General features: G+C 40.4%; 1 protein-coding gene across 4 annotated transcripts in view; it reads left to right on the top strand.

The window, feature by feature from the left end:
• The window catches only part of LOC147026510 (netrin receptor UNC5B-a-like), a 384,386-nt gene extending 369,392 nt beyond the window's left edge, over window positions 1–14,994 (top strand). For all 4 annotated transcript variants that reach the window (XM_085881974.1, XM_085881972.1, XM_085881973.1 and 1 more), the window contains one exon: window positions 13,784–14,994. In XM_085881974.1, coding sequence (XP_085738100.1) covers window positions 13,784–13,943 — 160 coding nt within the window. In that variant the 3' untranslated portion in view covers window positions 13,944–14,994. The remainder of the gene's footprint in view (window positions 1–13,783) is intronic.
• The last annotated feature ends 569 nt before the right edge of the window (window positions 14,995–15,563 follow it).

Below are 15,563 nucleotides of genomic sequence, written 5' to 3'. Positions count from 1 at the left end.
TATCATAGAAAACTGTAAGTTAACCACTCAGGAACTGGTCCACAAGGAACCTGAGCAGTTAGTGCAACTTACAAGTATACCATGAAATAATAAACACGTGGTCACTCTACATAACAGTCACAAGATGCGAACATGCATGGTATGATGATTGCTGCTTCTGATGCTTTGCAACAGTAAAGGTTGCATTAAAAAGTCACAAGTCATCTGAAGAAGATATGATCCAATCTCATTCTCAGCAGCAGAATGATTTTATGTACCCACAGAGGATGTATGTAATGATTGACATCTACAACCAGGAGGCATCTGGATGATACGATCCACATGATGCACCACAATCCTCATTTATGACAAATAATATGAGCAATAACTTTCCAGAAAAATCTAAATTATTTATTGCATGGTGAAGTTCATGACATTTCATAACAAGGAGACTGAAATTTCCTGGAAGTCATTTTCCTCCCCACTCCACTTCACACCCTCCTCAAACCTCACCCCCACTTCCCTAAAAACTATTATGAACTTTTCAAGGTGAGATTACAAACCAACAATTCAGAAAATTCAATTATGGCTAATATTAGAAGTCTTGTCAATACAACTGTGAGATGCAAGACTAATCAACTATTTCTCTGAGCACATCTTATATTGGTATGGACTATTTAGGATTTTCTTGTTTACCTATACCTGTATAAATTATTGTTTTTCTAATTATTATATATAAATACCTGTATACCTGTATAACTTGTTTTTCTAAGCATCAAAACACCAATGTAATTGTAGTTTTATCTGCACCTCTCTGGTGTATCACATACCATACACACACAATTAAGAGCACATACTGCACTTGTGACTGCTTGAATAAACCCAACCTGAGAAACATCCCTTTGCATTCCAGAGAAGCAAATTTTTACTTTGTGCCTGCTTTGATCGTTGGAATTTTAGTTGTGATTCATTATTAATGATGCAATTTAAATGGAGAGGTCGTGTTTGAAGGAAGATGTACAGTTATTGGTGTGAATTCCCTGAAATAACTTTTCACCTTGACTTATACACAAGTAACAAATACCGATCTGATTTGAAAGGTCCGAATGATATTTGCAATTGTTACTGCTTCGATGGAACTTAAATGTGTATTTAAAAGTGTTACACATAGACAGACAAAAGTATGATATATATATATATATATATATATATATATATATATATATATATATATATATATATATATATATATATATATATATATATATATATATATATATATATATATATATACATACATGTATACTTCTTTTTCTATCAGATTGGGGCAGTTGGGATGAAACATTTTTAAAGAAGAAGGCGCTTCCAACCAAAAGTAAAAACTAGATCGACTCCACTAATTTGAGCAAAAAAGGAAGAGCAGACCCAGTCGCAGGTGATGTTTCACCAGCTTCACAACCAGCTGTGCGATGTGGGGGGGGGGATGCAGCGCAAGGAGAGGGGGAGGCAGCGTAATGGGGGGAAGGCAGTGCGAGGGGGGAAGGCAGCTCGACGGGGGAAAGCAGCTCGAGGGGGAGAAGGCAGCATGGGGGCGGGGAGAAATCAGCGTGAGTGGGGGGGGAGAAGGTAGTGCAAGGGAGGGGAGAAGGCAGTGCGAGGGGGAGCAGTGAAAGGGGGGGGGGAGAAGGCAGCACGAGGGAGGGGGTAGGCAGCATGGGTGAATGGCATGAGAAAGCAATATGAGGGGAGAAATTGGAAAACAATATGATGGAATGGAATGGGAAGGCAGTGTGAGGGGAGAGAAAGGGAAGGCAGTGTGAGGGGATGGAATGGGAAAGCTGCATGAGGGGAGGGAATGGGAAAGCAGTGTGAGGGGAGGGAATGGGAAACCAGCATGAGGGGTGGGAATGGGAAAGCAGCGTGAGGCAAGGGAATGGGAAGTCAGCTGGAGGGGATGGGAAACTACAATATCTTGGTTGGATAAGTGTCCACCCCATTAATGAAGGCAATTTGTAAATTAGCTCTGGTGTAACCAATCACCTTCAAAATAAACTCCACCTGTGTTAAGTTGTGATTCTGATTATTTCAGAATAAAATCAGCTATTTCTGCAGGTTTCCTCTGCTGGGAAGTGCATTTCACAGCATTGACTCAACCATGAAAACCAACGAGCATTCAAAAGACCTCTGGGATAAAGTTGTGGAAAGGCACAGATCAGTGGATGGGTATAAAAAAAATATTTTGAAGGCCATTAATATTCCTTGGAGCAGAGTCAAGACAATCATGAAGAGCTGGAGGCATATGGTACCACCTACCATGACCCTGCCGAGATCAGGCTGTCCATCAAAACTGGATGACCAAGTTAGGAGGAGACTGATCAGAGAGGCCACCAAGAGGCCAATGGCAACTTTGAAAGAGCTACATGCTTTTATGGCACAGACTGGTCACTATGTGCACGTGACAACAATATCCCAAGTACTCCACAAGTCTGGCCTGTGCAGTCGGGTGGCAAGAATGAAGCCATTACTCAAAAAAGCCCACCTTGAGTCCCGTTTGAGGTCTGCAAAAAAAACACTCCGGAGATTTTGAAGCCATGTGGCAAAAGGTTTTGTGGTCTGAGGAAACCAAGATGAAACTTTTTGGCCAAAATGCAAAGCGTTACGTTTGGCACAAACCTGACACAGCACATCACCCAAAGAACACCATCCCAATTGTGAAGCATTTTCTCAGCAAAAGCTTTCTGCGACTCATTGGGACTGACTCAATCAGTCATTTTACCAACCCAGAACTCAACCAATGGTACTCTATTTCTTCTGGATCTGATTTTGGCAAATTGCCCTGAAAATATCTGCTGTTCTTCCTTCACTCCAATCGGTTCTTCTGACCACGTGCTTGTCAAAGTGGATATCTCTCTGGCTGTTAACAGAGAACCACCTCAGCACCATTGAGTCTGGCATTTCACTCAAGCCGACTGGCAGGGTCTCCAAGCAGCCATAAAACTTCTAGACTGGTCTCCCATCGCTACTTTCTCCAACATCAACTCATCCTGGGAATTCTTTCAAATAAACTTGCTCTCCCTTAGGCACAGATTTATCCCCTCCCCTCTTCAGTTGTCCTACCCTTCCTCTCGCCCTTGTTTCGCTGAAGCTTGTGGCAAGGCAGTTGCCCTGAAATAAAAGAAATTGCCTTTGCCTCATGGATAGCAAACCTAATGGAGGGTAATCTCAGTTCCTTTCATAAAGCTCAGAACAAGTGTGTATCTACCATCAGGAGAGCCAGAAAACAACATCTTTCTAAGCTTAGGTCTGTACTCTTAAACCTCTCCCCTCCTCCAAATCTTGGTGGTGTCTCATCAAATCTGTTTCTGGTATATGTACCTTCTCCAACCCCTCCCTTTCTTCAAATGGCCGCACTGCTAATACTGCATGTGAAAAGGCTGAATGCCAAAACTCGGTGTTTGCATCGAAAATCCTGTGTCCGAAACTCATTGCTTTCTTTGCCCACCTTACCCAGTCACACCCAAATGTCTCTGGACTCTGTGTCCTTTCTCCTGAGAAAGTGGAGAGCTTGCTGTCAAACCTCGACTCTCATTCTTCAACCGGTCCAGACGGCATCAGCCCACATGTCCTAAAAAACCTGCTCCTCTGCTCTTGCTAACCCTCTCTCTGTTCTATTCACCCTCTCATTTGCTCAACGTCATCTGCCATCTGCTTGGAAATCAGCAAACATTAGTGCCCTGCATAAAAAGGTGCAAAAACAGATCCCTGTAACTACAGACCAATCAGCCTTCTCCCAATCATCATCAAGGTTATGGAATCAATCATCGCTTCAGACATCAAATCCTTCCTCTTCTCCAGTGGCTTGATTCCCGATCATCAATTTGGTTTCAGACCAGGTCACGCTCCACTGGATATGCTGCTTCTGCTCTCCCAACAATGGATGGAGGTCCCTAATGCTGGACATGAAATCAGAGCCATATCCTGAGATATATCGTGTGCTTTTGACATGGTCTGGCACCCCGCCCTGCTCACCAAACTCTCTTCCTTTGGTATCCAAGGCCATCTCCACTCATGGCTCGCAGACTTCCTCTCCTGTCGCAGTCAACATGTGGCCCTAAATGGAGTTATCTCATCCCCTCTTCCTGTCCATGCTGGAGTTCCTCAAGGCAGCATTCTGGGCCCTGTTATTTTTGTGGTTTTCATCAACGATCTCTCCGACTCTCTGGAAAATCCTCTTTATCTCTTTGCTGATGACTCCACCCTCTGTCGTACCATCTGTCATCCCTCAGACCGGCAAGCAGCAGCTTCTTCGCTCACTGCAGTTCTGGATAAAATCACAAACTGGTCCAACACGTGAAACATGTCTTTCAATCCGGCCTAATCTCACACTCTCACTTCATCTCTCCGAAAGGACCGTTTGGATTCCCCCCCCCTCTCCATCTACTTTCTCAACAATCCTCTTGAAGAAGTGCTTTTTTTCAAGCTTCTGGGTCTTACTATCTGCCATGATCTTTCCTGGGACAGCCACATTTCCAACCTTGCCTCAAAAGCCAGTCACCGACTGGGAATCCTCTGTCATGCAAAGTTATTCTTCGGCCCACCTGAGCTCCTGACCACATTCAAAGCTTTTGTCTGCAGCCTGATGGAGTACTGCTCTCCCCTCCGGGCTGGTGCTCCTGCCTGCCACCTTTCTCGGCTTCATGCTGTTGAAACCAAGGCATTTCAGATCATTGGCATCTCTCACAATGAGGCTGTCTTTGGGCCTCTCACTCTCTCACCGCAGGCAGGTCGGTGGTCTTTTTGTCTTCTACCTTCTCCTCTCCGGTCTCGCCCCCCCCCCCCTCTTTTTTTTTTTTTTTTTTTTTTGTATACCTTGGTCGAGGCTCGTATGAGAGCTAACACACAACTCACAGCAAGGAGGCATGAGACAAGAGGGGCGGGAGTGGAAGGGACAAAACATTGGGGAACAGACACAGGTGAACTGTGGAAGGGAGAGGGATGGGCATGGGACGGGGAACATGGCGAGGAGAAGATGGACATTACAGGGACTTTCAGGAAGGAAAGCAGGAGAATTGAAGGAAGTGGGCTTGGGTGGATTATCGGGGGTAGAAAAGATCGAGGATTTGGATGGGGGAAGATAAGAGGTGGTGGTGAACAGCTGTTTTGAAAGCCTGGAGGGAAGAATGGGAAAGAATAGAGTGAGGAAGTTTATTCCAAAGGCGGGAAAAAAGAGGAATGAAGGAGTGAAGATGAGCAGTGATTCGTGATTTTGGTAGTTTTACCAGAAGGGGGTTGTTGGCGGACCTTGAGCGCCCTGTGGAAATGTGGTTGGGACAAATCGCAGAGAGAGCAGGGGGGGCAAGGCTGGAGAGGAGTCGGTAGAAGACAGAAAGACCACCGACCAACCTGCGGTGATTGAGTGAGAGGCCCAAAGACTCAGCTTCATTGCGGGAGATGCCAATGATCTTAAAAGCCCTGGTTTCGACAGCGTGAAGTCGAGAAAGGTGGGAGGCAGGAGCACCAGCCCAGAGGGGAATGCAGTACTCCATCAGGCTACGGACAAAAGCTTTGTAAGTGGTCAGGAGCTCAAGAGGGCCGAGGAAGGACTGCACGACGGAGGATTCCCAGTCGGCGACTGGCTTTTGAGGCAAGGTTGGAAATGTGACTTTCCCAGGAAAGGTCATGGCAGATAGTGAGACCCAGAAGCTTGAAAGAAAAGACTTCTTCCAGAGGATTGTTGAGAAAGTGGATGGGGGGGTTTTGTAAACGGTCCTTTCGAAGAGACATAGTGAGAGTGTGAGATTTGTCTGGATTGAAAGACATGTTCCACGTGTTGGACCAGTTTGTGATTTTATCCAGATCTGCAGTGAGCGAAGAAGCTGCTGCTTGCCGGTCTGAGGGATGACAGATGGTACGGCAGAGGGTGGAGTCATCGGCAAAGAGAAATAGAGGATTTTCCAGAGAGTCCGAGAGATCATTGATGAAAACCAGAAAAAGAACAGGGCCCAGAACGCTACCTTGAGGAACTCCAGCCTGCACAGGAAGAGGGGATGAAAGAACTCCATTTAGGGCCACACGTTGACTGCGACAGGAGAGGAAGTCTGCGAGCCATGAGTGGAGATGGCCTTGAATACCATGGGAAGAGAGTTTGGTGAGTAGGGCAGGGTGCCAGACTGTGTCAAAAGCACGTGATATGTCCAGGGAACTTGCTCTTGCCTTGAGAACTGCCTGCACGGTCTCTGTCTGCGATTTGTCCCCACCATATTTCTGCAGGGCGTTCAATGTCCGCCAACAACCAACTTCTGGCAAAACTACCAAAATCACGAATCACTGCTCACCTTCACTCTTTCATTGCTCTTTTTCCCGCCTTTGGAATAAACTCTCTCACTCTGTTCAATCCCATTCTTCCCTTCAGGCCTTCAAAACAGCTGTTCACCACCACCTCTTATCGTCCCCCATCTAAATCCTCAATCTGGAGTGCATCACAAAACTATTGGGAAAAGATTGACTCAAACATCGTCCATAAACAAATGAAATCAATCCCAAATGGAGTTGAGGCAGTTCTCAAGGCAAAAGGGGGTCACACTGATTATTGACTACACATAAATACAGATGTTATTTTTCCTTTTATAATAAGTGTTGTTATATCCTTAAAAGTTAATGGAAACCCTTTGAAAGTGCTTTTGATTTCATGTTACAATGATTTATTTTGTTCTCTTGTCTCAGTTAATACATTTCCGACTGGACTCGTACTCTTGCAACCCACTGTATATATATATATATATATATATATATATATATATATATATATATATATATATATATATATATATATATATATATATATATATATATATATATATATATATATATATATATATATATATATATATATATATATATATATAATTCCAAAAGACCAACCTGACTCAGCACGATGCTTCACTGTGCAGTGCCTTTCTTTATCACAACAAAAAATATGAACAGATTGTAGAGGTTGCACTGCATTGTTCTTACCACTTGGGGAAAGAAAACTTTTCCAAAATTCTGGTTTTTGCTGTGGCCCAATAGCTGTTCTTCTTCCTCTCAGAGTGAGACAGCTCCATTCATTGCAATCTTATGACTCTGTCTTATATACCTCTGACAAATAGTATCAGTTATTTGTCAGCTTGATGTGTAATGGCATGCAACAGATATTTTACAGTATTGAGTCCACTTCTTCAATTTTTTTTTCATATTATTGTTATTTTTTTATTATTAAAGATTGTTGTTATTATTTTTGCATCATTATTGTCATTATTATATTATTGGGGGGGGGGGGGATAAATCTATCTAAAAAAGCATTCTTGCACTTTTTCTTCATTGAAGTAATCCATACTGTTTGTGCTACTAATTGGAAACTTAATAGCCATATCTTATAATCAACACAATCGATTAATGTTACATGATAATTTTCTTGTGAAAATATTTCACGCTATTATTTAATCACATAGCACTACCCAGACTTCAAAGGTTGCCAAGAGAGTAATGGGTGAAGCACATAAATAGTGTGTGCATCTAGATTTGGAGATGAACACCGTAATTATTTTGAATTCCTTTTCTGTATGTTTACATTTCATGAGTAACTACCATAATGCAAAATGATTATATTTGTATTGCACAATACTATGACGGTAGTCTTTGCAACTTGCATTTCTTGTCTGATTGTTAAACTGTGTTCTTTCATTATGCTGCTCATTCATGAGGAAAATAAGGCTGTGGAGGTGCCATTTTATTGTGCAATGTTCAAAGCTTATCCAAGAAAATGGTTCTTTCAAAAGGCACCATCTTCATTTGATCTCAGATGAGGAATAGCATTATCACATTGAGGTTTATTTTGCACATCAGAAAAAGGTATGATAGGAGGTACGTTAATTACATATGGGGTGAGAACATTTCATAAAGGGCACTGTCAATGAATTATGTGCTGACAGAGAGAAAAATCCCAATGATGGATTGGTGTGGAACTATGAGTAGATGTACTGAATGGTAAGATTGGAAACGTCTCTAATCTTTGTGGAGGGAATGGTTATAAAATACTTCACCTGCTCTCTTTGTGAGGCTGTGATTAAACACGGTTGAAAATTCAGTTGTTGCCCGTCATTACAAAGCACTACATCAAAAGTTTATCTGAGAAGTAAAATGTGTCAGATCGAGAAATGTCTTTGGCCAAGCAAAATGCAGCCACATAGAACAGGCACCTGCATTGTTTATTAAAATTAACAAATTCTGATTCATTCAAAATATTTTGCTTTGTGTGAATTTTTTGAATAATTTAAATAGTGCAGAATACATGCATGTTTTCTGTATTTTGTTATCTTCCATGTCCAGATTTACTGTGGTGTTGCCAAATTGCAGATTTACCTTTTTTAACATCCAAATTGGTTTATATTGTAATTTGTTTAAAATAAAAAATTTTTAACCCTCATAACACCATTATTGCATAAGTGGTACCGTCTTGGTTCGTATAAAATTATGTGTATAAAAACTATGATTAAAAAAGTAAATGTATACATATATATGTATATATATGTATATATATATATATATATATATATATATATATATATATATATATATATATATATATATATATATATATATATATATATATATACATATATATATATATATATATATATATATATATATATATATATTTAGTTCCAGCAATGTGTGTGTGTGTGTGGGTGTGTGTGTGTGTGTGTGTGTGTGTGTGTGTGTGTGTGTGTGTGTGTGTGTGTGTGTCTGCTGTTTCTCGACAACCACTGGTCCGATCTAATTGAAACATGCTAGGTATATTGCTGGAGACCTGAGTATGTGCCTTTTCAAGGTTTCATATTAATCGGACAAGTGATTCCCAAGTTATGGCCCTTTATTTACGAAACCAATGACAAGACGCGTTGCTGTGGCCATTTACTTACCAAACAAATGACGGGCCGATTTACACGTTGCTGCATCGGCGTGGCCGATGGGGAAAGGGTGCCTTAGTTACTGTGGCATAGGAGTGGCAATGGTCAATGGCAGCGAATGTCATGGCTAGTAAAGACAGGGAGGTAAAGTTGATTTTAATTTGGATTTTAATTAACTATGTGTGTGTCAGTATCACAGTAGTTGTTACTTCAATACAAGCGATCATTCGTGGAATGCATGTGACCATTCCATACGGGTACACACCACTTCCGAATAGTGATGACAATGTGTTCTAATAATTTATCGATTTCTTATGCGCATTTATAGATATACACAATGCCCCAACCCAGTTCTTGTTTACGAAAGCGAAGGAACGGCCTCTGGTTGTTGTTTCTGGCACGCAGTTTGAAAGTTTTTTTTCCCCAGGTACGGCTATGCACGTACGGACACGCATGTATGGGCATGTACTAGTATACACTAAATGTTTAATATGTATATATATATATATACATATATATATATATATATATATATATATATATATATATATATATATATATATATATATATCGGCACATCCTGCCTGGCTACGATGCTGCAGCACGTCTCCTCCCCAAATGCTGAAACACATGGTTCGCAAGACGGCCGCATAACCTTCTCCTCAGTGCCGTGCACCACGGGCCCAGATGCGAGTTCAAGTTTGGACCGCGCACACTGGTGATACCCATGCACTGCACACATGTCACCAAGCATGCAGGCATGCACACACCCCATGGAGAGTTACTTGTACCCATTTGTACCACATTCTTGTGTGCTGTCTACGTACCTCTTCATTTTTAGCACTACTGACTATTGATATATTGCAGCAACTATTAGTCTATTTACCTTAATATTTTTTTCATGAAAGCAGATCATACAAAATGGTGTAAAGCAAAAAAAAAACCCACTTCACTTGCAGAAATTGACGACTATTAATATATTGCAGCAATTATTAGTATATTTATATTCATATTTTGTCGTGAAAGCAGATCACACAAAATGGTGAAAAAGAAAACTGGGTAGATAATTTCTGAAAAAAGGTCCCCTGTGGACTTTATCACTATAGCTTGCAAAAACAGGTTACAGAGCTCAATGAAGTTCCACTTTCTGCACATTCCTTAATATTTTCGTCACTTAATGTAATCATCCAAACAGTACAAAAAAAATAAGCTTAATGATTTACTTAAGTAAATACACTTGGTAATAAAAATCGTGAATTCCTTAAAGTTTTTAGATTTCACTCCAAATTTTAACACAAACTCAGTCCAACAGATCCAATTCTCAAATCAGACATAATATTTCGAGTATATACTTTCATTAGTCTGTGAGAGAATAACGTGTTTCCAAATCAAGGCTCCAAAAAATGTTTTTTTCCTCTGACTGGAAAATTCTCTATCTCTGCTGATGACACCAACCCCTGCCTTACCATCTGTAATCCTTCAGATCAGCAAGCAGCAGCCTCTTCACTCTCTGCAGATCTGGATAAAATCACAAGCTGGTCCAACGCGTTGAACATGTCTTTCAATCCTGACAAATATAACACTCTCACTATGTCTCTCTGAAAGGACTGTCTGGAACCCCCTCCCCCCCCACCCCCTTTATATTTTTTCAACAATCCTCTTGAATATATCCTTTAATTCAAGCTTCTGGGTCTCATATCTGCCATGATCTTTCCTGGGAAAGCCACATTTCCAAGCTGGCTTCCAAAGCCACTTACCGACTAGGCATCCTCCATCCTGCAAAGTCCTTCCTTGGCAGGCTTGAACTCCTGACCACATACAAAGCCTTCATCCACAGCATGATGGAGTACTGCTCTCCTCTCTGGGCTGGTGCTCCCGCCTCTCACCTTTCTCGGCTTGACACTGTGGAAACCAAGGCATTTAAGATTATTGGTATCTCCTGCGATGAGGCTGAGTCTTTGGGTCTCACGCTCTCACTGCAGGCAGGTGGTGCTCTTTCTGTCTTCCACCATGTTCTCTTCAACCTTGCACCTCCCCCCTCCCCCACCCGACGATCTGCCTGCAATATTCCCCCCGCCCCCATATTTCCACAGGGCACTCAAGCTCCACCAGCAACCCCCTTCTGGTGAAACTACCAAAATCAGGAATCATTGCTCACCTTCACTCTTTCATTCCTCTTTTTCTTTAGAAGAAATTCCAACACTCTCTTCAATCACACTCTTCTCTTCAGGTCTTCAAAATAGTTGTTCACCTCCATCTCTCATCTTCCCCCATCCAAAACCATAATCTTTTCTACCCCCATTAATCCACCCCAAACCCACTTCCTTCAAATATCCTGCTTTCCTTCCTGAAAGTCCCTGCAGTGTCCATCTTGTTTACCCTGTGTATCCCGCCCCATCCCTCTCCCTTCCACAGATTGCCTCATGTCTCTGTTCCCCACTGTTTTGTCCTTCACTCTCCCTCTCCTCTTGTCTCCTGCTCCCCTTGTTGTGCATTATGTGTGTTAGCTCTCATACAAGCCGAGATATTGTCTTCAAAAAAAAAGAGCACATTTGAATAGGTCAAACAAAATGGCGAATTAAGCCCTCACCCAGCAAGCTGACAGAAGGCTGACGAAGGATACTGCCTTGATCAAGGGTAGTTAAATAAGGCCTTTAATTATCTTCAAAGTGGTTGTTTAAATTAACCCAAACATCCAATTTTCACTTATACATTACCTTGGTGTTCCTTTAATATACATGCAAAGTTTCTGGCCATTGGGTTTCATGGTTTTGTAGTTATAGAGGAGACACACACACACACACACACGCACACTGACACACACACTGACACACACACACACACACACACACACACTGACACACACACACACACACACACACACACACACACTGACACACACACACACAGACACACACACACACACACTGACACACACACACACACACACACACACACACACACACACACACACACACTGAGATTTATTTGTGTAGATACACTGTGTATTAATTTTTGGAAATATACAAACACAAAATTAATATCTTGCATTGATGTTTGATATGGAAGTTCTTTGCTTTATGTGGAGCCTGCCACTTTGTTTTCCTTCTCTCATTCAGTTGATATGCCTGGTGTTGTCTTGATGGTTAGGGTTGTGGGCTTGGGATCCTCGGATCCTGAGTTGAAATCCCTCTCCACTGTTAAATTAACACCAGGTGGGGTTGCCAGTGCCTGTCGTCCTTCCATGGTCGGCAAAATGAGTGCCAGCTTGCTGGTATCCTGTGTCGGAGTGGCAACCCGTCCAGGAATGTGTCCAAATGTCAAGGAGACTGCTGAGGCAGCACCAACACTGTATAGAGTCTTGTCCTGATGGATGGATGCATGGATTCAGTTTATCAGTGAATGATTATGGAATGGTGTTCCAAATATTCTAGAAAATATTCCACATTTCATTCAACATGTTTGGTTGCTGTTTAACTTTATCGTTATCTGCGGAACATCATTTAACTTCAATGGTGTCCATATCAGATCTTTGTGCAGGTCAAGGCATCTTTGTGAGTGTTCTATCAGCCTCTTTACATTCCTGATAGTTTCTAACAAGATTGGCTGTGCTTGAGGTCATTGTCATTTTGGGGATTGAATCCCCATCGAAAGATGAGTTTTTCTGAGGGATTGGCATGATTGACCAGAACCTGCCTGTACTTGTCAGAAGTCAATGTCCCTTTGATTATACATAATTCTCTGACACCCTTGGAAGAGATTCAGCCACATATTTTTGCAGATTCATTCCCATGCTTAAGTGTTGCTTTTATGCATGGACATTTCCTCTCCTCACCGTATACTCAATCAAGACATGACTGCACTTTGGAGCATTTCATTTTTACACTTGAGATGTTATTCTATCATGCATTTTATACCATTTTCCTTGTGATTTCTGGTATTGCATTTAATATATATATATATATATATATATATATATATATATATATATATATATATATATATATATATATATATATATATATGTATGTAATCTCGCTGTTCTTGAAAAAACATAAACACTTGTTTCTAGATCTATACTGGAAGAAAATGGCTGTCTGTTTGTCTTCCTGTTTGTCACCATTTTTCACAGAGATCGCCAAACGGATCTTCGTCAAACTTTTGGAGGTTCATCAGTCAGTGCTGGGGATTGCTTTAAACAAAAAGATTTTTTGAAATTTTTGAAAAAAAAGTTGGAATTTTTTTTATTTATCGCTCTCTTGTGCCTTTGCAGCTATGTAAAATATCATATTAAATGATTCCTGAACCCATTCCTTAGTGGGTGTAGGGAAGTGTTTTCGGCTGCCAAAAAATAGAAAAAACACAAAATCTGATTTCTTCAAAATGCCAACAGGATTATAACCGCACCGGGCAACGCCGAGTACCCCTGCGAGTTTCATCGAAGAGAAACTACTTTTGAAGACTTTCAAATCAGTTGATCACCTTTGATTTTTTGCTAGTTTTTCAAAAACGTTATGACAGTTGCTTATTTTTCAACAGGTTTCAGGGTTGTGGTTCCTTCCCTTTGAATAAAACCACAAGGCAACTAGTTCCTTACTTTCCCCACCCCCATCACCTCACTGATCAGAAACACCAATGACTTTAAGACCTGAGTTGTGCTAAACTTCTTCATTGACATTTTGGTTTCATTTTGAAATGAAAATGCTTGTCAATTAACATTCCACTGATGATGTTTGAAATGGTATTGCGCTAACATTTTGACATTAGCAGCAGTCAACATGCAAATATAATTTGGGTTATATTTATATTTTGAAGTTTGTAACTGTTGCAAACCGCTTTCACTGTTTTGTTGCCAGATGTATGGAATATTTTCAATCTAAACCAAGCCCAACTGGAACAATTCTTGATCTCTGGGAGGCCCAGCATTTGGAGGATGGAGACCTCGATTTGCTTGCCACTGTTTTGGAAGAAATGGGCCGAAGAGAAGACATGAATCCACAGACAACTGAAACCTGAGATTGTATTTTACCACCGGGGGTCATGTTTGGGTGTCCGACATTTGTCAGAAAGAGAAAATTAAGCATAGAAGGCCTTGGCCCACATGTATTCACTCTGTGCCAGACTATTGTGACTTGTGGGAAAGGAATGTAAAATTGAGAACCATAACCTCATTCCTGCTGAAAATTCATCACAACACCTGTAAACCCAGCCCTGGGAGGTCTTCTGTTACAGAAAATGTGTTGAGAGAAAAACACAGGAAACAAAAATTAATTATTTTTCTCCTGTTTATCTTATTCATTTGTAACTTTTACACAATTGTATTTGAAAAGAAAATACTTGCTTTTCATTTGTTTTGGAGTAAAATTTGTTTTTCTTTTAGTTGATGGTGGAGATGTAATGGGTGAACTTTGTTTGTATTTTGGAAACTGAAGGGTATTATTGTGCACTTGAATTGAGCAAGCTTTTTGAGTGGCTTTAACAGAAACAAACAAGTCTTGATACATTTTGTATTTTAGCAAGTTATTTATTTTTTATTATACCCCATCCCTTATGCTTTTATCGATCTGAGCAAAAAAAAATTTGTAATGTAATTCCCCCCTCCTCACCCCCCATATCTTCTCCACTTACCGTAGCTTAGTATTTCTTCTGTACATACAACATGAGTGTTACTACATTATTTGAATTTATTTCATTTTCCCTCTAATTTGAGAAAACATGTTTTTAACTATTGTCATGATTCTTAAAACAAATAAACTATTGTTTGTACCATTAGAATGTTGACAAATGCGATTCGATGTTCAGCCTGTAGCCTTTTGCCTTTATGGACCCGTTTTACCCGAAACCAACTATGCAAAATCAAACTGCGCTTGTCACTGTGTTGGTGGAAGAGGTTTTAATACATGGCAGGGAAACCTGCGTTTGTGTTAGCAAAATTATAATCAAGATGTTTGTGTACCCCCTTTCGGTCAAACTGTATATTGCTGAACATATAAACGGTACTTTTGCACTTGCGATTTCAATGTAAATTATTTTGTGAGGAATAAATTATATTTGATATTTGCCTAAATTTATTGTTCATTGCTGTACAGGCTTACTTTGGCTTCTTTTCTCTTTGTTTTATTTAATCCAACATGCTGCTCGTTCATTTTTCGCTCCTGTGTTGGTGAATTGTTATGCAATTTCTCTAAATACGAGGTAAGAGAGTTAATTGCCTGAAAGCTTTTGTTGTATGTCAGAATTTTTTGCAAAAGTTAATTCCCATTTATATAGAACCATACTTTGTCTTTCCTTAGTTGAAATCACAAGAGTACTGCAACACTGCATAGCAAATTCATCAAAATGTCACGTCAGCACTTGCAGAGCAATATTTGTGAGAAGGCTTGTAGAAAGGCAATATATCTCCTGCCACGGCATACACCATTAGTTTTTCTTTTTTTCTCCACTCTGCACCTTGTGGATCTTGCCCCTTTATCTTACATACTAAATCTCTTGTGTACAAATGATTGTGATTTTTCTTGTTCATGTTAAATGCAGTTTTTTTTTTAATATTTTCTTTTATTTTGCTGGATAAAAAAAGCACTGCATCTACCCTTTTCTTATTTTATTATTATTATTTTTTTATTTGATTGAGATCAG

The sequence above is a fragment of the Eptatretus burgeri genome, chromosome 5 (assembly GCF_056783735.1).
Source record: "Eptatretus burgeri isolate ZD-2024b chromosome 5, Ebu_testis_v1, whole genome shotgun sequence".
In the NCBI taxonomy this organism is placed as follows: Eukaryota; Metazoa; Chordata; class Myxini; order Myxiniformes; family Myxinidae; genus Eptatretus; species Eptatretus burgeri.
Note: the sequence above shows the minus strand (reverse complement) of the source record. Positions and strands in the feature narration are given on the sequence as shown.